Below are 22,893 nucleotides of genomic sequence, written 5' to 3' on the forward strand. Positions count from 1 at the left end.
TCCATTAAAACAATTCAGATAGAAAGTAAAGCAAACAAGGACCTCTAAAAATACCAGTTTTTGGATGAGGTGCCATGAATCCAAAACTTATTTCTTCAGCAGTAAAATATATTATACGTGGCGTACATATATGCCTCACCCCTTTGATTTATTCTCAAATATTCTTTAAGACACTTAAAGATATAAATGCCGTACTAGTGTTTTATTTTTAAAGAAATAAATATAAGTGGTGTCTCATTACTTTATATACTTTCTGCAAATAAGACAATTCCGTTCCATCACTTTTAAAAGTTATGAAATGTCATTTGATAAAAATTATTTTCTTTCCGAGTCGGATATTAAACCGCCTCTTATTGAAATATTTATGATCACGTGATCTCTCATGCTCACAGCAAACAATGGTCCAATCTCTTGAATGAGTCGAAAAGCATGATGGTCTACTACGTTTTTTTTTACTACAAACACGTACGTTAGGTAAATTTAGGATGCGATTTTAAATGACTGCTGGAAGGTCAATTTACTTAAGAAATAAACAACGTTATTCAGCGAACATGGCGTTATGAAAAGCAGTTGCTCTGCTGGCATATTCCATGATGCGCGCTAGCTAGAAGCAGTTGCGTCTAAACTCCTATGAACGCAGGTGATGACTACACGTTCATAGTGGGAGAGAGCAGTGAAAATGCAAATATAATTTTTTGAAACGTGTTTGAGAAAAATACGAAGAATAGGTACTAATTGAGAATTTCCAAGCAATGCTGTTATTTTTTGTTTTAAGTTGAATAAAGCAAAAGTCCATTACCTTTAAACCGTGCTTCTTTCTCGACTTCTTCATTTTTCAGCAATGGCAAGTGATCTTCAAGAACCTATACATTTAACGACAGATGATGCAATCTTTTGTCAATAATTTTAAAAATAATAACTTGGGTCATGTTTAAGTGAATAAAATAAAAATTTCACCGCGTAATTTTTAATTTTTTATTCAAAGTTGCACTAACATGGAATATGAAAAATATTTGTATAGAATACTAAGGATAGTTTCAGAAGGGTGTAATTGTGAACATCACAGAAGGTTTACAATTTCTTTATCTTCTCGAAATCTATAATTTGCATCATTTGCAATGAAATTAGGTAAAAAAAAAATATATACCAACTAGGCATCCATTTTTTTGTTTGTATCATTTCTTCTTAATTTAACCGTCTATGTTGAGAAATATGCTGATTTTTTTAAGCAAACGGAGAAGCAATTTTGCAGTTATAGTGGCACAAAAATCATATGCTAGAACAAATTTTATTTGTATTTATGAATTTAAAAATATATTTGATTTTAAAAATACATGTAAATAAACTAGTGGATTTATGTGAATGTTAGTTTAATTGATGTAAAGACTACCTGTTTATAAAAACGATTTGCTTTGTATTAAGTACTCTGTTTAATGTCATTATTAATACTAACCGGATGAGACCTCCATGATGATAACATTCTTCCATTGATAATTCCTGAAAAAAAAAACATTAGTTAACCCTTTAACTCCAAGAGATTTTGTGTTTTTTCTGCATTTATTTGAGCAAATATAATTAACCAACTTACTAGTTCACTGTATTCAAGACAAAAAAAAGAGAGTCATGAAAATGAAAGAAATAGATGAGACAAAACAACTTAAGTACTTGTACCACTAAATAGAAATCTTTTATCAGTTATTTGCCTTCACGTATCATCATACATACGTTCATTTCTGCCACTGAGTGGATAAGTCCGCGTTTCATTGTGATCATATTCTACAATGAACAAATAAAGATATAAAAGTTACTTACAAGGAAGGGTTTTATAATATATACTGTAAGTAGCTTTCATTATTTAGAGAATGTCTAATGAAGTCATACCTTGTTCTTTTCCTCGAAAATGAAATTTCTGCTTTCCATCCTGCGGAATGAATAAGCAATCTTTGTTTTTACTCTAATACTTGAAAGAACAAGTTTCACTTAGGGCCTGTTTTGGCCATATCTGTTCCGAAACGTCAGAACTGATCAGTTTTAGTTGAAAATATAACATGCTAAATTTCATTTAAACTCTGACTGTCTTACAATTAAAAATATGTAAACGTAGTTTTCTCACGAGTCCATAAATTATGACGTCATGAATTGTGTCATTTTCTTGAAATCTTTTTTAAAAAGTTTAAAATTGGCTAAATGTGTAAGCTGTTCATGTGTATCTTACATAGCCCCCAACCTCTGATCCAAAATGTTTAATTTTATTTTAATCCATCTTTTTTTTTTTTTTGGATCTCAGGCTGGAGTCGAATTATTATCATTAGTTGAAGATGCTCAAAATCACTCAATCACTCATTCTCTTCAAAATTCAAGAACATGACTGCTTCACAAAGCCTATTTTTCATTAATTGGACTCTAGATATTTTTAATAGGAAATGAAAGCACACAGTCCCTTCTGTTGATTTTTGAAACAGGACATTCGGACTTGATCATTGGAATATAGACAGGGTCATTTCATGGAGTCAGTGAACGTACCTCTTTGCCAGTTTAACCATAATTATAATATAAAAAGTTTAAACCTAATCATTTTGTTTATCACATTCATATATTGTTGATAAATTGTTTAAATTTGAACGTTTTTAAATGTTATATTTAAAAATCTTTGATAAAAAAACTAAATTTTTAGATTGATGTAAATGTTTATTTGATTTCTGTCAAGATGTGTCATGTGTATTAGGTATTAATACATTACTTATACTAACCGGTTGAAACCTCCATGGTTGTGAATTGCTTTCCTCGAAAATTCCTGATGAAAAAATAGTTATATACTATGCATTTATTAGACCATATATACAAGTTAACCTCTATATTTTTTTAAAGTATATACATGTGTAATCCCAAAATCCATTACTCAGGACAAAGAAAATCATAAAAACAAAAGAAAAAAACCAACTTATTCATGTTATGTACCACTTTATATAAATCTGTTTATCAGTCATTTGCCTTCACGTACCATCATACTTAAGAGCATCTCTGTTACTAAGTGGATGGGAACGTGTATGATTGTCGTCTGGTTCTACAAAGATCAAGATAAAAAAGGCCATCAACGAGTGGGAGAATAATCATATTAATAATATGTGAACTTTCATTAAAAAGAGAGAATTTCTAATCAATTTTACCTTTTTGCCTTTTTGGATATAATCGCTTCTTTTCCCCCTGAGGAATGGATAAGCATTATTTATTTAAACTAAAACTTCAAATGTTACCATTCTTTATATAGAAAATTACCAATTCAAGACTTTATGCCGTTCTAATTAATTTTTCCGCTGGTATCTGACAAGAAAATTAAGTCCATTACTGAAATTAATATTACCACCAATTACCAAGGCTTTTGGGTAAAAAACTGTCCTTGAAGACCGTGGATTAGGCAGTTTATCCTCACATTTTGTCATACTTCCACCTACTTTTGAAATAAAGATGAAAAATGAGAAAGAAATTTCTTACTAGTATCTTATTTTTAAATATTTATTTAAATTATAAACTTAAGCTTACTCATATAAAGAGATTTTTTAAAATCAAGAACCAACTCATATCGAAGAAAATGATTCGTATTGCAATAACTGGATAAAGGATTTTTCATCAATAATAAATGTGTCAAGACAATGAGGTAGCACATACGTCCTTCGTTCGGTTTCCAATTTGCATAACGACTAATTATGAGAGGGGAATGGGTAATCGCAATGTCATTATCCGTAGCGGAGAAATGCGTCTGTAAAAATGAAATAATAATAAATTGATATATATCAATATCCAAGATAAAATAATAACAGATATTTTGTTTCAACCAAAGACAGGAAACACGTAAATAGGAAATAACACCTTTGAAGATAGATTTGTGAAAAGACTTTCCCTCGTGGGCCTTCTTGTTGACTGTTCTGAAACTGTGCTTTCTAGAAAATCACGAGAAATTGAAAAGTTTTTTTTTAAAAATCATTTTATAAAGCCATTATTGCTTGAAAGAATCTGAATCTGATGTAGAATCAATGTTTAAAAAACGAATTCTTACTTTTCGGGGCAACAGAAAATATATATCCACGAGTTCTAATTTTCTTCAAAAGATTCTTGTAGTTCCTCATTCCAGGAAATCTATTTGATGATCCTACTGAATAAATTCAAAAATGAAAGAGTTATTTTATTTTTGAATACGTATAATATACCTTAGCATAAGTACGATAGTTGATCCAAAAGTTCGTTGAATTTCTTTCATAAATTTTATCATGATTTGATGAAAGCAATTAATAGGCATATTTATATTAAAGAGTCAATATCCACAATGCTGGAAAATTTCACCACGTTCAAATTACCAATAATTGGTCACACGATAAAGTTATAAAAGCAAGAGGAGACTTCGACGTAACGCAAAGTTAAGTAGGTCACGTCACGTTACATAGGCATCTCGTCCTAATGTCAAATTCGGTTAAGTAATTCTACAGAATGCTGCCCTATTCTCCATTCTTTTTTTTTACGCACCGAATTATCTTCATATTACACTCATATTACAAAAATACTCCCCAATTTTTCATATGATGTTCCAATTTCAGTAGCAAGGTCAAGCACAGTACATCTGCGGTCAATTTACATTAACGCTTAATTTGTCTACGAGGAAAAAAGGCCCTCCAAAAGGCGGCCACACCTTTTATTAATTTCAATAAAAGTTCTTTTTTTCTACATTTTTCATGCCACTGGAAAACCAGTTGCTTTATGCATTTTTCTCCAACCAGTATCAGTAGTATTCGCGTATAAGTCAGAGTGTTGCGGAGATTTTAACAATTTAAATAAAAATTGCTTATCATCGAATTTTTTCAACATATTGATTTTTTTCTTTGGTTTACATACTTTTTCTCCTTCCCAGTCTGGCAGGGGCACTCCTTGTAAGACGTTCTATACGTGTTCCTTTTGCTGCACAGTAAAATCGAACGAGAGTTTTATCACATTTCAATGCCTGACTGAGCACAAAATTGCCACTTTTGTATGATCTCTCGTCTTGAGCTTTAATCGTCAAGGAACTTATCGTTTCGTCTATGTCATCAGCTATCTTTTCGAAGTTTTCCAAAATACATCTTCGAAGATTCTCTATGGGAAAAATGTTTGGTTTGTTGTAGTCATATAAAAAAAAACTACAAAAGTGTAACAGAAACTAGAGGTAAGTACTGGTTCCTCTGAGCTCCTCGAATGATACCTTCCCCAGTCCCCCATCTGATTATAATGACAAAGTCAATGTTTTGCTTTGGAAGATCCGAAAAAGGTGTCGGACCAAAAGTAAAATAAAAGAACCGAGTGGTAGGGCGTTTATGGTAAGAAAGTCATGGATCTTTCGAATGAGACCCTAAACGCCAGCAGGCATGCTTATGAAGCTATCTTAAATATTAGGACTAAGAAATATCTTCAGACGGTCTTACGACATATCCTAGTCTTAAGTGAGTCCATCGAAGCTGTCCTATATTAGGAGACCTCCTAATCTTAGTCTTTACTTTAAGACGACCTCGGACATGTCTTAAGTCATATCTTAATTGACTTTAAGATGCGTTGGTTTCAGTGCGTTAACATTTAAACATTTTCAGCTTCTTCTCTGCAACCACTGAACCAATTTTAACCAAATTTGGCATAAAGCATTTATGAGTGAAGGGAAACAAAAATTGTGAATTTCATGATCCCTCCCCTCTGGGGCCTGAGGGGTGGGGCAAAAACCACTAAAATTAATGCAATCTTTAAAAATCTTCTTCTTTACACCTGGACATCAAGCAGTCAATCTGTTTGCATGATTGTAATAAGCAATGAGTCTTCTACCAAAATTATGAAATTTATGGCCCTGGGGTCAGGGGTTTTAGTGCTAGGGTGGGGCTTAGAGGAGTATATAGTGAAAATGCATTATTTCTTTGAAAATCTTCTCTGCTCCTGGGTATTAAATGAATAACTAAGTACATAGTTATGATGACCAAGAGAGCCCCTACCAAAATTGTGAATTTTCTGGCCCAAGGGTCAGGGTTTCTGGTGTTAGGGCGGGGCTCTATTGATTATATAGTGAAAATACTTCAATTCTTTGAAAATTTTCTTCCCTGCTCCTAGGTATTAAATAACTAACTAAGTACATAGTTATGATGAGCAAGAGTGCCTCTTCCAAAATTGTGATTTTATGGCCCCAGGGTCAGCAGTTCTGGTGTTAAAGCGGGGCTCTGTTGATTATGTAGTGAAAATACATTAAATATTTGAAAATTGTATTCTCTGGTCCTGGGTATCAAGCATTTGAACTACCTATATAGTTATTATGAGCAAGGGCCCTAATTTTCGAGAATTGTGAATTTCAAGGCCCTCGGGTCAGAGGTACCATATACAGGGGGCTGTACTTATATATTGAAAATGAATTAATTGTTTGAAATCTGATCCTTGGTATTAATCAAATATTTTTGAAAAGCAAGGGTGCCTTTTCAAAAATGTGTGGACCTAGGTCTAAGGGTCAGGGATTCTTGTGTGGTAGGGGCACTTCTGATTATTGCTGAATATTACTGATTAGTTGAAATGCATTTTTTGTTCCCCTACCCTGCCTTTAGGTATTAAGTAACCAGACTAAGCAATTGCTAAGTGTATAGTTATGATGATCAGTGGTGCCTCTTTCAAAATTGTGAATGCCATAGTATCTGGCTTAAAACATGAATCAAATTCAATCACTGGAAAGTTGTTGCATGATGCTCAGGTGACCTATAAGGCCCATATGCCTCTTGTAATTATACAAAATAGTATTCGCATATGACTTTAGATGCTAGATTTGCTCGCATACTCGCTAGTCGCTACCCTAAGCGTAGGAGTATGCAAGCGGATCAAAATTTCATTCGATTGTTTTTTTCTAAAAAAGTAAAAAACAAGTAAAGTCTTTTAAAGAACTAAAGGGAGCTTACCCCCCCCCCCCACACACACATCTACATATGATGGTAACTTGAAATAGGGACTTCTTGTAGTGCTTCATTTACAAAAAAGAAAAAGAAGAAAATGCCTAAGGTGGAATTTACGACATCTTAACTTAGGATAATCCTAAGATACTTTCATTTTACACCCCAAGACGTATCTTAAGATGTGCCTAAGATATATCCTAAGAAATATCCAAAGACATGTCTTAAGACATATCTTAGAAAATTTTCATAAGCAGGCCTGCTGGATTTCTGTATTGCCATAGGAGTTGACATGATAACAATTCTTAAAACACAATGACTTCGAGAGTGCATCTCTCTGAGGGAAAAAATCTAATAGGAAGCCTGTTTGATTTTTTAACTTCCCTTCTGCTTCTAGGATTCTTTACTTGCTAGTTATTGATAGGCCAGTACTTGCCGGTCGAAACCCGCAATTAAATTTATTTCTTATGTTGTGAGGTGTGTTGTATTTGTATTGTTTCATCATGTCTAATATTAGTAACATTAAGTTTCTTGAACATTCCAGAGTGGTCAACATGCTCGGTCATTTTTTTAAGAACATTCTTGAACTTTGTGTATATCCAGAACTTTTCAGTAATATCATGTACTTACAACTTCTAGAATTTTCTAGATTTATAGTACTATATAAATACCCTGTCAATTCGATGCATAAACAATAATTTGTCGTATAAGTAACATTGATGTACAGGTGTATAAAGAGACTGGGATATAATTACACTGGACATTGTGTGCAGCAACGGACACTCTGATGTATGTATTTTTAGATTCTTGCTAAGTTTGTACTTTATGATTTGTATATATTAATGTTAATAAATTATTGTTAAGTTTAAATTGTGTGATTGATCTTTGCTGGCATTTAGGGTTATTCTGACCCATACATAACAGAATTGGGGGCTCGTCCGGGATAAAGAATTTCTTTCAATTTTGCAGTTTATTGTCAGAATTTTGTTAATTGAAACTTTAAATTAAATTATAAGCCAGCAGAAATCAACATGGTATTTTCGGTCACAGACTTTCTAAATTCACCAAGTGTTCAGGTTTTTGATACGTTAAAAAAGGATGACTTGATCGCATTAGGTTTGCATTTTGGGATAGATGTTAAATCCTCTCAGAAAAAGCAAGACATTAGAATAAAGGTTGCAAACAAACTAGTAGAAGAAAACATCTTTTAAAAACTACGATCTTTCAGAATATACAGTTAAATCAGAGTTAGGCTCTTATAAAATGGCAGAATATCAGTTTCAAGTAGAGTTAGAGAAAATGCGATTTGAAAGAGAAAAATTAGAAAGAGAAGATCGAGAAAGAGAAAGAGAAGAACGAGAGCGTGAACGGAAATTTGAATTAGACAAATTAGCAGCAGAAAGAGAAGAGCGAGAAAAAGAGCGTGAAATGAACTTTGAGTTAGAGAAATTAAGATTACAGCACCAACCAGAACCGTCATTTGTCAAGAATGAATTTGACGCAGCAAAAAATATTAGGTTAGTTCCAAAATTTCAAGAAAAATCTGGAGACAAATATTTTCCTCAATTCGAAAAAGTCGCAGAGAATCTTAAATGGCCACAAAATGTTTGGTCAACGATGTTACAAAGTGTACTGGTTGGCAAAGCAGCTGAGGTATACTCTGCACTAGGGGTAGTTGAGAGTTCAGACGATGAGAAGGTCAAAGCAGCAATATTAAAAGCCTATGAATTAGTACCTGAAGCATATAGACAAAAGTTCAGAAAGTATAGAAAGTTTGATAATCAAACATTTGTTGAATTTTCACGTGAGAAAGAAGATTTATTCGATCACTGGTTTAGATCTAAGAAACTTGATAAAACTTTTGCTAATTTGCGCCAAGTCATCCTGGTAGAAGAGTTTAAGGAATGTGTTCCTCAAGATTTGAAAACACATTTAGAAGATAAGAATGTGAAAACTCTTGAAGAGGCAGCAGTCATATCTGATACTTATGCTCTGTCTCATAAAAAGAATTTTGTATCAAGATCACAGACTAGCAGTAATCCTACCAATTCAGACACATATAAAAAGAGTGGTTCAGGGTCTCAGTCTTGCACAAGTCTCCAGTCTTCATCCCAAGTTCTAAATCCGGTCCAGGACGTGTTGAAGGATCTTCTGGAATAGGGTCGCTTCCTACTTGTAGTTATTGTAAGAAAAAAGGTCATTTGATCAGTGAATGCTTTAAACTTAAGAGAAAAAATGATTTTGATAAAACTCAACCACATGCTTGTGCGGCAGTTAGAGGTGATAGAGAAGATTTAGTTTCGATTTGTTCTGACACTCCTGATGTCCAGGGTTCACAGTCCGGTTCTATTGATTCTATGGAGGATTATAAGCTTTTTATGTCTCAGGGATTTGTTTCACTCGGTGACTCTAGCGAAATTAAACCTGTCCAGATTTTGAGAGATACTGGTGCTGCACAGACGTTATTGTGAGAGGGCGTGCTTCCTTTGTCTGAGCAGACTTCTACTGGTGGATCAGTTTTATTACAGGGTGTGGAGCTAGGCGTCATTGATGTTCCCCTGCATAGAATTAGCTTGAAGTCAGATTTAGTTACTGGACCTGTTATCGTAGGAGTTTGACCTACTCTTCCCGTTCCAGGCATTTCTTTGTTGCTAGGCAACGATTTAGCTGGTGGAAAAGTTGTACCAGATCCTATAGTTTGTGAGAAAATCACTTCCAATGTCATGTGCGATGATGAAGATGATGACATTTATCCAGCCTGTGCTGTTACTAGAGCGATGGCCAGAGGACGAGAAATGGAGGCAGACCGTACTCAAGCCTTTGACGAGACGAATTCCTCTATTGATATTGATTTGAATGACACTTTCTTATCTGACCTTGAAGGCACTCAATCAAGCATGGAACCACACAATATCAAGAAGTCGGTGACGAATGAACCTTTATCAAAATTTAGTGGTGATGAAGATGAGTTAAATCTACCAGAAAGCCAAGGCAAGGATATCATAAGCCGAGAGCAGTTACTTTCAGCACAACATAAAGACCCAGATATCATTCAACTTAGTAAGAGGGCACTTCCACCAGAAGAGACCACTAAAGTTGGAGAGTGTTTCTATATGAAAGATGGTATCCTTATGCGAAAATGGTGACCACCTGACGCTTCCCCAGATGAAATGTGGCGTGTTGTTCACCAGATAGTGGTTCCAGCTGCTTATCGTCGAGATGTCATGCGTTTAGCTCACGATACACCTATGGCAGGTCATTTAGGTGTCAATAAGACTTATAATAGGATTTTAAGTCATTTTCATTGGCCTAAGCTAAGAAAGGATGTTTCGAAGTTTTGCAAGTCATGTCATGTTTGTCAGATGGTAGGTAAACCGAATCAGAAGATACCATCTGCTCCTCTCCAAACCATTCCTGCTTTTGAAGAGCCGTTTAGTCGAGTATTGGTGGATTGTGTAGGACCTTTGCCTAGGACTAGATCTGGGAACCAGTATTTACTTACCATTATGTGTACATCCACTCGATTTCCTGAAGCCATACCTCGTAGTAATATAAAGGCAAAGAGCATAGTTAAGGCCCTAACCAAGTTTTTCAGTTTTGTAGGAGCACCTAAGGCAATTCAGTCGGATGAAGGCTCAAATTTTATGTCAGGATTGTTCCAGCAAGTTATGCATGAGTTGGGTATTAGGCAGTATAGATCAACTGCTTATCATCCTGAGTCCCAGGGAGCGCTAGAACGTTTTCATCAAACCCTAAAAACAATGCTGAAGACCTATTGTTATCAGTATGAGAAAGACTGGGATGATGGGGTTCATCTTGTACTATTTGCTGCACGAGAGGCAGTCCAGGAGTCTCTTGGGTTCAGTCCTTTTGAATTGGTGTTTGGTCATACGGTGAGAGGTCCTTTGAAATTGTTGAAGGAAAAGTGGCTGACTGAGACTAGTGATCTAAATCTTTTAGATTATGTGTCTGCTTTCAAAGAAAAAACTTTACAATGCTTGTAAATTAGCACAAGAAAATTTGAAGAGTTCTCAGTTGAAAATGAAAATGTGGTATGACAAAGATGCCAGAAATAGGATATTTAAACCAGGTGATAAGGTTCTTGTATTTTTACCTATTCCTGGTCATCCTTTACAGGCCAAATTTTATGGCCCTTATGAAATTGAAAGCAAGATTAGTGATGTAAACTATGTAGTTAAGACACCAGGTCGACGTAAAGAGAAACGGGTTTGTCACATTAACATGTTGAAAGAGTATTTTGAAAGGTGTGACCGAAATTCTGTGAAACCAGTTTCCACTTTAGCCAATGCTAAGACTGTTCAAAATTATATTGAAAGTGATACGAGTGTAGAAATGAATGAGGAAGATTGTAATCAGAGTGTCTGCTTGAAAAACTCAGAAATTTTGGCTGATTTTGAAGCCAAACTTGGACATCTGAACATTCACCAAAAAGAACAAGTTAAAAACTTGATGAATGAGTATCATCAAATCTTTTCGTATGTTCCAAAGAAAACTAATGCAGCTTGTCATGATGTCATAGTTGGCGACGCTCTGCCTATCAAACAACATCCGTACCGTCTCAATCCAATAAAATTGCAGTACCTAAGAAGGGAAGTGCAGTACATGTTGGACAATGACATTGTTGAACCTAGTAAAAGTGATTGGAGCTCACCGTGTATTCTTGTACCAAAACAGGACGGTTCCTACCGATTATGTACAGGCTTTAGAAAGGTGAATTCTGTTACCAAAACTGATTCATATCCGATACCTAGAATCGATGACTGTATTGACAACATTGGAAACGCGAAATTTGTCAGTAAATTTGACCTGTTGAAAGGACACTGGCAAGTGCCGTTAACAGAAAGATCAAAAGAAATATCTGCTTTTGCTACACCAGATGGACTTTACCAGTATAAAGTAATGCCTTTCGGCATGAAAAACGCACCGGCTACATTCCAAAGGATGATTCACTCCCTTCTTCAAGACCTTGAGGGATGCGAGGCCTACATTGAGGATGTCATCATATACAGCAACACATGGGACGAACATATCCGAATCATGCGTACTTTATTTGACATTTTAGCTAAAGCAAATTTAACTGTGAATCTTGAAAAGAGTGAATTTTGTCATGCTTATGTAGAGTATTTAGGTCATAAAGTAGGTCAAGGTTATGTTACACCCATAATGGCTAAAGTGGAAGCTATTGCAAAGTTCCCGATTCCTACAAACAAGAAAGAATTAATGAGGTTTTTGGGCATGGCTAGATTTTACAGAAAATTTTGTCCAAATTTTTCCTCAGTAGTTAGTCCACTTACAAATCTTTTACAAAAGAGGGTTAACTTTGAATGGACAAAGGATTGTGAAAAATCCTTTCATAAAATCAAATCTGTCCTTATGAGCAACCCAGTTCTGTCAACTCCAGATTTTTCTAAGCAATTTAAGCTTACTGTTGACGCTAGTGATGTTGGAATCGGGGCAGCTTTGTTTCAAGAACATAGTGATAAGGTAGATAGAGTTGTTTCTTATTTTTCAAAGAAACTTACAAAATGTCAACAAAAGTATTCCACCATTGAAAAGGAATGCCTTGCTTTGTTGTTAGCCTTACAGCATTTTGATGTTTATCTGAATGTTACATTGCATCCAATTCTTGTATATACTGATCACAACCCCCTGACATTTTTGCATAAATTGTCAAACAAAAATCAAAGACTGACTAGATGGAGTTTGTTGTTACAAGAATACAACATAACAATTAAGCATATCAAAGGCAAAGGCAATGTTATTGCAGATGCCTTGTCCAGAGTATCATGAACAAATTAGATTTTGTATTAATGTACATATATTTTATTTTAATAATATAAGTTTTCATTGACATTCAAACTTTATAAGGGGGGAGGTGTTGTGAGGTGTGTTGTATTTGTATTGTTTCATCATGTCTATTATTAGTAACATTAAGTTTCTTGAACATTCCAGAGTGGTCAACATGCTCGGTCATTTTTTTAAGAACATTCTTGAACTTTGTGTATGTCCAGAACTTTCCAGTAATATCATGTACTTACAACTTCTAGAATTTTCTAGATTTATAGTACTATATAAATACCCTGTCAATTCGATGCATAAACAATAATTTGTCGTATAAGTAACATTGATGTACAGGTGTATAAAGAGACTGGGATATAATTACACTGGACATTGTGTGCAGCAACGGACACTCTGATGTATGTATCTTTAGATTCTTGCTAAGTTTGTACTTTATGATTTGTATATATTAATGTTAATAAATTATTGTTAAGTTTAAATTGTGTGATTGATCTTTGCTGGCATTTAGGGTTATTCTGACCCATACATAACACTTATCTGTACTTAGGGCCATTGAATAGTTAGGGATCTTTTATGTGCAAACACCTACTTCGACAAGGGACCTCAGTTGATACTGTGTCATCCAGAGAATGAGTCTCAATGTCCCGCAGTCGGATTTAAACCCGCAACGTAAAACCCTATATATTTCATGTAAGCTTGATTCAATGTGTCGATGAAGTATATGGAGATAACGAACAGTACTCAATATCAAAGTCCATAAAACAATACAAAATAGGAGCAGAGCAAACACGGAGCTCCAAAACATGAGATGTGAGATCAGGTGCCATTGAGGAGTGAGCATCCCCTGCCGGCCAGTCACACCCGCCGTGTTACTTGTCATGATCGGGAAATAACGGAAAAATCCGTCGTCAATTCAGTGTATATATAATGGACATACAATACAATTTCGATACACCCCGTGGGGATCCGGGTTAGAATAGGTCCTCAGTACCCCCTTGCTTATCGTACAAGGCGACTAAATGGGGCGGTCCTTCGGATGAGACCGTATAAACCCAGGCCCCGTGTCACAGCAGGTGTTGCACGATAAAGATCCCTCCCTGCTCAAAGGCAGTAAGTGCCGAGCATAGGCCTAAATTTGCAGCCCTTCACCAGCAATGGTGACGTCTCCATATCAGTGAAATATTCTGGAGAGGGACGTTAAACAGTATACAATCAATCAATCAATTTCGATACAAAATCAAATATCAAATCCGTCGTCAATTCAGTGTATAATTAATGAACTAACAATTAGTTAAGTATGAAAAACGTCAGTCAGCATAAAATACCTTTCTGTGTTGCGTTCAACATTTTGCTATTCGAAACCCATTTACTAAGAATATATTCTTCATTCTTTGACTTAAGCTCCTGCAGAAGTGTCTCCAGTCCTATTCTTCCCCTTTGCTCTACCATTTCTAAAAATACGGTCACCCTTTGTCGACGCTGATGCTGTAATTCAATTTGCTGAATTTCATCATCATCTAGCATTCTTTTAATATTTTCACTCTCCACAAGTCTCAGTGGTTCTAGTTCATCTAAAAGCAATGCTTTGTTTTCATCTAGTTCACAAATATTTATGTCTTCAACACCTGAAACTAAAAATATAGGCTACATTAATGAATACGGTGATAAAAGTTGAAGATTATTGGCTAAATACGCTAAAAAGATCTTTATATGTATTTTCGTCAGAATGATATGCAACAACTTGAATAATTGAATGTACGTTTAATTTTCTTGTATAAATAAAATTCTTTAAAATGGCAATAATTTCCGGTATTGACTGTAAATATAGACATTATGATAGCATTAAGATAGAAAATATAGACAATATGATAGCATTAAGATAGAAAATATTGGCATATTCTTACTTTTACATTTTTCATCACATCCTATGAAAACTTCAACCCGAATGTTCAGGCCTTCTTCGGGAAATTTAATATCCATATCAGAAAACAGTTCCTGAAGAAATAATTTGACTCGGTTGCTGTCCAATACCTGAAGGGCGTTTTCAGTCAATGGTTTAACTATTATAACGACTGATCCCAAATGAGCATTTTTTATGCTAAGGTGAAGCATTTTATTTGTAATTTCCTCAATCCTTGTGTCTGTATTGATTTCATTTGTTATTTCTTCTTCAAGATCTCTGGATCCTTCTATTCTCATTCTAATAGTAGAACCTGTTGAAATACGGTGTGGTGTAGACATTGCCTTCAGGTAAATTGTTACATTTATATGATACTTTCAAATTAAAATCGGACGACTTTTACATGTGTTCCGAATCTTATCAAATTAGTTAACTACAAATAAATAATTCTTAAACACAATGTCATTCATGCAATATTATAATATTAAGATCAAAGTATTACGAATAAAAGAAATCCTTATGGAAACATTTCAAAACCCAGCATATTATGATGAACCCTAAAGTACTGTAAATCACTTTTTATTCGCGAGAACTTTATTTTTGCGTAATTACGCGAGACAGTGTGCTCGCAAAAATTAAATTCTCGCGTATAATAGTATTTCATAAGATTTTATAGAGCAATAACCACAATTCGTGAAAATTTTGTCTCGCTAATCAAGAGTCAATGACTATATCGGGAAAATAAGGTGTCGCGAAAATTTAGTGATCTCCAGTAATTCCATTTTTTCTGTTATAAGAGATTTATTGAATTCATCATAACGAATTAAATTTGCTATGAAAGGCTTGCCGAATTTGTAATTCTAGATAAATTCTAAATAAAAAATCAAAAGTTGGTCTACCGAATTTTTGCAAATTTGACTACATATATATGTTAAATCGAATTCAAACATATATCTCGACAGCTCTGAAACAGGATTCCTTGGCTATTCCTGACAAGAAACATTATGTAATTTTATACATGCACATGGCTTCTTAAATACATGACTAACCTTGTGAAGAGAAGTAATTAGACGGTAAACTATTAAACTATTTTATATTTCTCTTCTATGCAGTGCTTTCATGATTTACTGAGTTTTTCCGTATCAAAACTTTTCCATTTTTTCCAGGAAAATTCATTGGATTGGCAAATGGATAATATAGGTTATATTTTAAATTTAATGTTTCTGTACATAGCTTTATAAGGAATATCAGTATAGTTACCTTTCTGCCATAAATTAAATTTGAGAATAGAAATATTACATACCATGTAAGGCTTTTTTCTTTGGATTAAATGACTGTTGGAATTTTACATCGATCTCCATGTCTTTGCATGAATCTTCGTTGAACAATATACAATCAATCAATCAAGAAAAAATATTTCCGCTAAACATTATAATTATAAAATTATATAAACAAAAGTATGATTTCAAAATGTCAGATCTAATACCTAACATTTGTTAATTGATTTCTATTAAAATATTTTCCATATATTTAACAATAAATCTGAAAAAAAAGTCTTTGAAAACATACCGTGCTATCTCAAATTATCAAGGTACTTATTTCTTAAATTGCGTACACAAGTTATTCTTGTTAACACAGTTTACCCCCCTGGCCGTTAAAATTCGCCAAGTTACGAAAAAATCTGTTTGAAGGAGACATGTTAATGATGTGTTAACGACGCGATGCATGAACATTTCAGAAAAATATTAATCATTATACGAGTGCCACGTACAATTTTTGATTATTTGCAAGAAATTTATTATTATATTAAAATTTAGAAGTACTGAGTACATAATTTTACTTTATCTTATTATTAAATTGATTGCATATTTTTTTAATTTTTGATATCGTTATAGACAGTAAATAATGCCCACATATCAAGGAGAAAAGTTCCCTTGGCATCCAACGGATTAGTTTTATGAAACTACAGTAATCAAATAAAAAAACCATATACCTGCTTTCATCAGTAAGGCAATTATCTCTTCTCCACTTCTATTGTGTTGAGCATGTGGTAAAGATTCCAAAAAGCAAGAAAGAATTGATGAAATTCTTGTCTCTATTATGAAATCAAGTGCTAAATTCGCTTGCTCACACACAGTGCGATTTTCATGCAAAATCTTGTCATGCATATCTAAAGAAAACTCATTTTCGGGAAGTTCTTGCAAAAGGAAATCAACTGTACTGGTGGGGCTGATCGTTTTTGAAAGGTATTTTTTGGAATGTTTTATACGGTCAATCCATTTTCCAAGATCTTGCATTTCTACAATCAAATTGTTTTAAAACACTCATGATTCCACTGCTATATTTGCGTTTAGTTGTATGTGGCTTTAACACATTAACTAAAATAATTCAAATTTGATTAAAAATTTAATTAAATCTAACGGTTGAAGTGAAGAACTTTATGAAATGTCTAATTATATACCTCTATCTTCAATAATTCACATATAAAATACATCACATATAAAATAAAAAAGGATATTAACTGATCAATATGTACATCACCCAGTTAATAAGGCAGGTAACCATCTATTTCTTTAAAATCAATCATTAAAATTGAATTTTAGAGAGACTTGGATTTAATTCTATTAAAGGTTTTCAAACCTAATCGTAGTTCTCTTTTTTAGGAAATTTTTGAAAGTAATAAGATTGAAATAATTATAACATTCTCAACAACAACAGTGAGTTTGAGTTACTTTATCTTTAATGAATTTCTAAGCGCCATAAAATCCTTTAAAAAGAGAACCAAGGCGGGTTTTATAGAATGTCCTTCCAAACCTCTTTCATTACACCTCATCAAATATTAACAGTGGTGAAAGTAAACCTGAATGTGCTAAAAAATTTCTTTGAATAGCGGTATCAATCAGATATGGATACTTTAAGAAAATTTCAAAGCATAAAGTGGTAACAAATCAGTAGCATCGAAAAGAAGAATTTTCAACACTAAATACAACCAATCCCCACGAAAAATTAAAGTCAAGACTCTGACATTATAGACAGATGCGTTTTCAATAAAAATGGAACACACAAAACATACCTTGTAATTGGTATATTTTGACATTTAGCAAAAATATTCTGATTCTACAAAACATATACAGGGATGCTCACTCCTCCATGGCACCTGATCCCTCCTCTTATGTTTTAGAGGTCCATAATTGCTCTGCTCCTGGTTTGTGTTGTTTAGATTGACATGGAGCTTCCATATTTCATAGATGTTTAAATTTCTCAATGATAAATTGATAATATCTATGTGGTTTTTGGAGACGAGGTCCTCCAATAATATTTTGGAATTTCTATATGGTTGTCCTTTTTATATCCTTATTAGCCGAGGTGATTTCGATATGCCAATACTGGATTCTTATACTTCATAAAAATCTTTACAAACAAAGATACATTGCCAGGTCAAGCAAATACTCTATCAGACCCCTATCTTTACTATTCACAACGAAACATATGGTGATAGCGAACAGTATTCAAGATCAAAAGTCCATAAAACAAAACAAAATAGGAATAGAGCAAACACGGACCTCCAAAACATCGGAGTTGGAATCAGGGACCATGGACGAATGAGTATCCCCTGCAAACTGGTCACTCCCGCCGTGTGCTCCTTGTCATGAACGGAAAATAACGAAAAAATCCGTCGTCAATTCAGAGTATAAATAATGAACTAATAATTAGTATGAAAAACGTTAGTCAGCATTTAACTTAATGATGAATTGTATATGCTGAAAAGGTCATTGCATCGACCATAGAATATACGAAATGATGTCTTAAAACGAGACTGCTGAAATTCTTGTTTCATCAACTCTTTTGTCATTAATATACCTCGTTTTGGAAATTGTTCATACGTAGAGCATACTCTTGCGTATCGAATCAACTGAGATATATACATTCCGTATGCAGGTGATGAAGGTACATGTATATCGCTGTATAAATAAGCTAGGAAAAAGTTAAAGTCATCACGTTTATCATAGGGCTTGGTTGTTAGATTACCATTCACGTCTTTCTCAAGTAAAATATCCAATTATTAAACAGATGTGTCACACTCTGTGATATCATTTATCTCAAGCTCACCAGGATATATCATATTGACATAAGAATGGAAATTACCATTGTTAATTGACAATACTTTGTCGATATATCTAAATGAGTTGAAGGCCATAGCAAGTATTTTCTTCTTGTCGAGCATAAGATTTTGGACAAATTCTGCTTTATATAAATAGTTATATACATAAATATGTCTGCTAATAACAATTAGCGCAATTGGTACCAATGAGAATTCCAATAGATTGTTGGAAGACATGGTCTCCAAAAAGAATATAGACATTGTCAATCAGAAACTGAAGTATCTTTTTGATGTCAACTTCAGAATACTTGTGTGTACAGTCAGAATGTTTTTTAACAAAATAACTTGCAAATGACCAATAACAAGGTAAGTAAATTTACGAGTTTCATTTTTATTGAAAAACAGCTGTCGATGATATCAAAAAGCCTGGACATTAATTTATCGTAGGGAATGGTTGTGTTTTAAGTTGAAAAGTCGTAAGTTTTTAAAAAGCTGATGATTTTGGTGAAAACTTGTGATTTCAAATTGACCAAAAGTTTCTTGGAATGTTTAAGTATCCACATCTAATTCACACCACTTTTTGAATATATTGTTGCACAGTACTCTTGAAGTTTTTATTCACTATTGTTATTATCCTAGTGAGGAGTGAAGATAGAGGCTTGGTTGAACATTTACTAGAACCCCCTACATATCTTTGTTTGCAAGGATTCTTATGAAATTTTGGAGTCCAATATGCCGGTATATATGTATATTCAAATTCATTTTGGTTTTTTGGGATATTAAAAACATTCAAAACTTACATATGATTTTAAAGAGTTCCTTCCTTAGAAAAGGGACTCATGACTTTCACTTATAATGCCAAGCGCTTGGCGAAAAAACAGTAACTGCCTATGTTTACGTATTAGGTTTGATGCGTCGCCGCGAATTTTAATCGAATCCAGGCCTGCATATCACGAAGCAAACGCTCTACCAATAGGCTATCGTAACAGGTCTAAAAATTTATGAAGAAAGATATTTTCCAACGTACCGTCTCTTTTGGTGAAATCCGTAGTCTTTTCTAAAATTTCAGCCACATGCTTGTAAAGATTTTTCATTATTAATAAGAAAGAACCATGTTCAAAACTGGATTTTCGTAAAAGAATTTTCAAAAGTATGTCCATTCTTTTGTGCCTGGCTTTATATGGGTTGCAGATCTCTTCCTTTTCGTTGTCGGTTATGATATTATTTTCAATGAGATCGTCAACTATGTATTTTGGATCAATCTCATCTTTAAGGTATCGATAATTTCGCCGAATCATTGTCTCTGTAAAATAGACTTATTGACATTGTAAATTTTCTTTTCTTTAAAATATTTTTCATTAAACAGGCAAATATTCTTAAATAATTTATACATTGAAAAAGGATATTGTTGACAAACTGTAATTATTTAAGATATAATTATCAATAAACTATTTATAATTTTCAATATCCACGAATTTACCGTCAGAGAGCATTTCCTTTGCATCTACATCCTCATCCGTCTCCATTTCTGATTCAACATTGTCTGCAAAATATACCTGTTGGTATAATCTCTTCATCATTTCGTGTAAGACGTATTAACAAGCCTCTGTCTTTTTTTTCCATTAAGCTTATTTTGATAAGTATCGTATTTGAAAGGGGCACAATTGAAAAATTTCAACTTACTTGAAAAGAAACTTTAACAAGCTAAATAAATTAAAGATAAACTGACAAACATGTTGTAAGCATCATTAATAAAAAAAATCCTCCAAAATTCTATATAGTGCGACATATATTTGATATTATAAAGGTTGATAAGATGAATGGTCTGTTAAAAATATTATGTGCACAGAGTTTGTAAATAAGAAAAACAAAAATTTACAAGATTTTGTCTTTGAAGAAATGTTATATTGCAAAGTTGCAATAATACAAGGAATTACCTTCTTGGTGTTGGATATTTGCAGATAGATAAATAGATGGATCACTCTCAAACGTACTACTATAACCATCTATAAAAGAAATCAAAATCAGTCCCATGAACAGTAATACCGTTTAACTTTTTATGAAAAATCCCTATTTTCGTAGTAATCAATACCATGCTATTAAAGTTAAATATTTGAAAAACTTGAATTTTTCGATTATCATGACTACTTTACAAGCTTTGAATACAAACAACCCTAACATTTCTCATTTAAAATTAAATATAAGTTGCCTAATTTGACTGTTTTTAATTATGTTATTTTAATTAAAATGTTCTCAATGTTATACAGATGGTCTGTAAAATTCTGCTTAAAATTATTCTTATTTGCAGGGGAACTAAGGAACATAAATTTCATGGAATAAAAATCTGTTTATTTATACCCCATTGCAAAAAACCTGATTCTTTTGAGTACAAGTATGTTTAAATTTATGAAATTTTCTTACGTTTAGTTAATTTTGGATGACAAAAAGTCTTAAGGAAATACAAAAAAAAAATATTTGGAAATATTATTTTAAAAAGAGGGGAATATTAATGAATATAAAACATAAAGTAACCTTCGCGAGTGTACACAGGTCTCTGGTTCAAATTTCTGCTTACTCCTGATGTATGGTGGCTCCGATCTTAAAAAAATGTTCTATGTCATCAACAAATGAAATTTAACATTAAGTTTATGGAGATAGCAAAAAGTATTCAAGCTCAAAAGTCCAATAGTCAATACAAAATAGGAGCAGAGAAAACACGGACCTCCAAAACATCAGAGGTTGGATCAGGTGCCATGTTCTTAATTATTATATTTTTAAAGTTTTAAAAAGTTATCAATCCAACACAAATTTTTAAACAAATTTTATTTTTGAAAACAAATAGCAAATACCAAAATGCATGTTCATGATTGAATATATACTTTGCAGTACTGAATTGCTTCTTATATACAAAAGTAACTGTAGATGTAAACAAGATGTGTCAGTGATACACTGATGCCCCCGTATGGCAGCTTATGGCGGGAGTTGAAGTTCCACAAATGCAAGTCAAACTCCTAAGGTCAATGTCGAAAATCAAAAATGTTGGTACCCTAAGGAAAATCTTGTAACAAGAAATACATCTGTGAAATATGAAAACCATAGCTTCAACAAATTAAAAGTTATGACCAAGGTTTTCGCGGAAAAACAGACAGACAGACGTACGGACAAGACAGAAACCATATACTACCGAATCTATGGAGGCATTAAAGCAACTGTTATCGTTTCTTGTGAGATGACCTGTTTTTTTCGTTCAGTAGAAGTAGTACTCTCTCTCTCTCTCTCTCTTTCTCTCTCTCTCTCTCTCTTCATAAATAGTAGTAATGAGAAATATTACCGAAATGTCCACTTGAATTAACACTGGACGGTAGTCCTGAACTAAAGTGATCCAGGGCTCCGTCTATAGCAAGCAACATGACATAAATTACAACACATTTACAGTACCACATACTAAAAATAATTGATTTTCTATTAATTGGAACTACAGTTTATTTTCGTTACTAGAATAAATTTTATTTTCATATACAATTCCTTAATGAATATTGAGAAAAAAAATGTTTTAACCAAAACTTCATAGTTTTGTACAGATCTTTTTTATTACCTGTTAGGTATTGTTGATCATTTTGATATCAAAACATTCTTTGTTGTGTGGATATATATATTATTACCTTTATACCATGTCAGGTCATCTTCTCTTTCTTTAAAATCTAAGAAAAAGGGTGAAAGTGAAATTTACGAGTAGAATAAAGAAACAAGTGTATTTTTTATTGTTTGTTGGAATATCACTAGCTAGATTAAAAAATAACGCACTGTATCGCTTTTTGCAATATTATTTTTAAGGATCCTCTCTACCCTAAAGAATAATGCTTTTGGCCATTGAAAAAATAATTTTGAATAAATGTATAAATATTAAACTTATCTGTTTAATTTCAATATATGGTACGTGGCATTTACCCACAGGAAATGTTCAAACAAATCGCCATTTTACTTCCATGAATTAAATACTTTTAAATGACACGTTCACTGTATTTCTCTTGGCTTTTAGAAATGATGAGAATGGTTAAATTGATTACAAATTGAGTGATATACTGTATATTTCTATTCATTGTCATTTAGATCTAAAGGCAGGTAATTCTAACAAGCGA

General features: G+C 33.3%; 2 protein-coding genes across 2 annotated transcripts; both read right to left on the reverse strand.

The window, feature by feature from the left end:
* Nucleotides 1–1,705: 1,705 nt before the first annotated feature.
* LOC134232952 (uncharacterized) lies at nucleotides 1,706–14,732 on the reverse strand. The gene is made up of 5 exons (XM_062714948.1): nucleotides 14,657–14,732; nucleotides 14,078–14,377; nucleotides 4,885–5,121; nucleotides 3,002–3,064; nucleotides 1,706–1,776 (listed from the first exon to the last, which is right to left on the reverse strand). Exons 1-5 carry the CDS (start codon nucleotides 14,730–14,732, stop codon nucleotides 1,706–1,708), a joined length of 747 nt encoding a protein of 248 aa, XP_062570932.1.
* A 1,875-nt stretch (nucleotides 14,733–16,607) lies between these two features.
* On the reverse strand, nucleotides 16,608–21,347 carry LOC134232951 (uncharacterized). The gene is made up of 5 exons (XM_062714946.1): nucleotides 21,287–21,347; nucleotides 20,692–20,760; nucleotides 20,235–20,297; nucleotides 19,782–20,057; nucleotides 16,608–16,951 (listed from the first exon to the last, which is right to left on the reverse strand). Exons 3-5 carry the CDS (start codon nucleotides 20,278–20,280, stop codon nucleotides 16,608–16,610), a joined length of 666 nt encoding a protein of 221 aa, XP_062570930.1. The 5' UTR covers nucleotides 20,281–20,297; nucleotides 20,692–20,760; nucleotides 21,287–21,347.
* Nucleotides 21,348–22,893: the final 1,546 nt, after the last annotated feature.

The sequence above is a fragment of the Saccostrea cucullata genome, unplaced genomic scaffold (genome assembly GCF_032062105.1).
Source record: "Saccostrea cucullata isolate Sc308-1 unplaced genomic scaffold, CSIRO_AGI_Scuc_v1 ctg8752, whole genome shotgun sequence".
Classification (NCBI taxonomy): Eukaryota; Metazoa; Mollusca; class Bivalvia; order Ostreida; family Ostreidae; genus Saccostrea; species Saccostrea cuccullata.

Coding starts and splice junctions, on each gene's coding strand:
- LOC134232951 (XM_062714946.1), bottom strand. CDS start 20,280: ATGGAGACGGATGAGGATGTAGATGCAAAGGAAATGCTCTCTGACG. Junction 20,058..20,234: donor AAAGGAAATGCTCTCTGACG/GTAAATTCGTGG, acceptor TCTATTTTACAG/AGACAATGATTCGGCGAAAT. Junction 16,952..19,781: donor GGATTTCACCAAAAGAGACG/GTACGTTGGAAA, acceptor ATTTGATTGTAG/AAATGCAAGATCTTGGAAAA.
- LOC134232952 (XM_062714948.1), bottom strand. CDS start 14,732: ATGGATATTAAATTTCCCGAAGAAGGCCTGAACATTCGGGTTGAAGTT. Junction 14,378..14,656: donor ATGTGATGAAAAATGTAAAA/GTAAGAATATGC, acceptor TTTTAGTTTCAG/GTGTTGAAGACATAAATATT. Junction 3,065..4,884: donor CAGACTGGGAAGGAGAAAAA/GTATGTAAACCA, acceptor TGATCTTTGTAG/AACCAGACGACAATCATACA.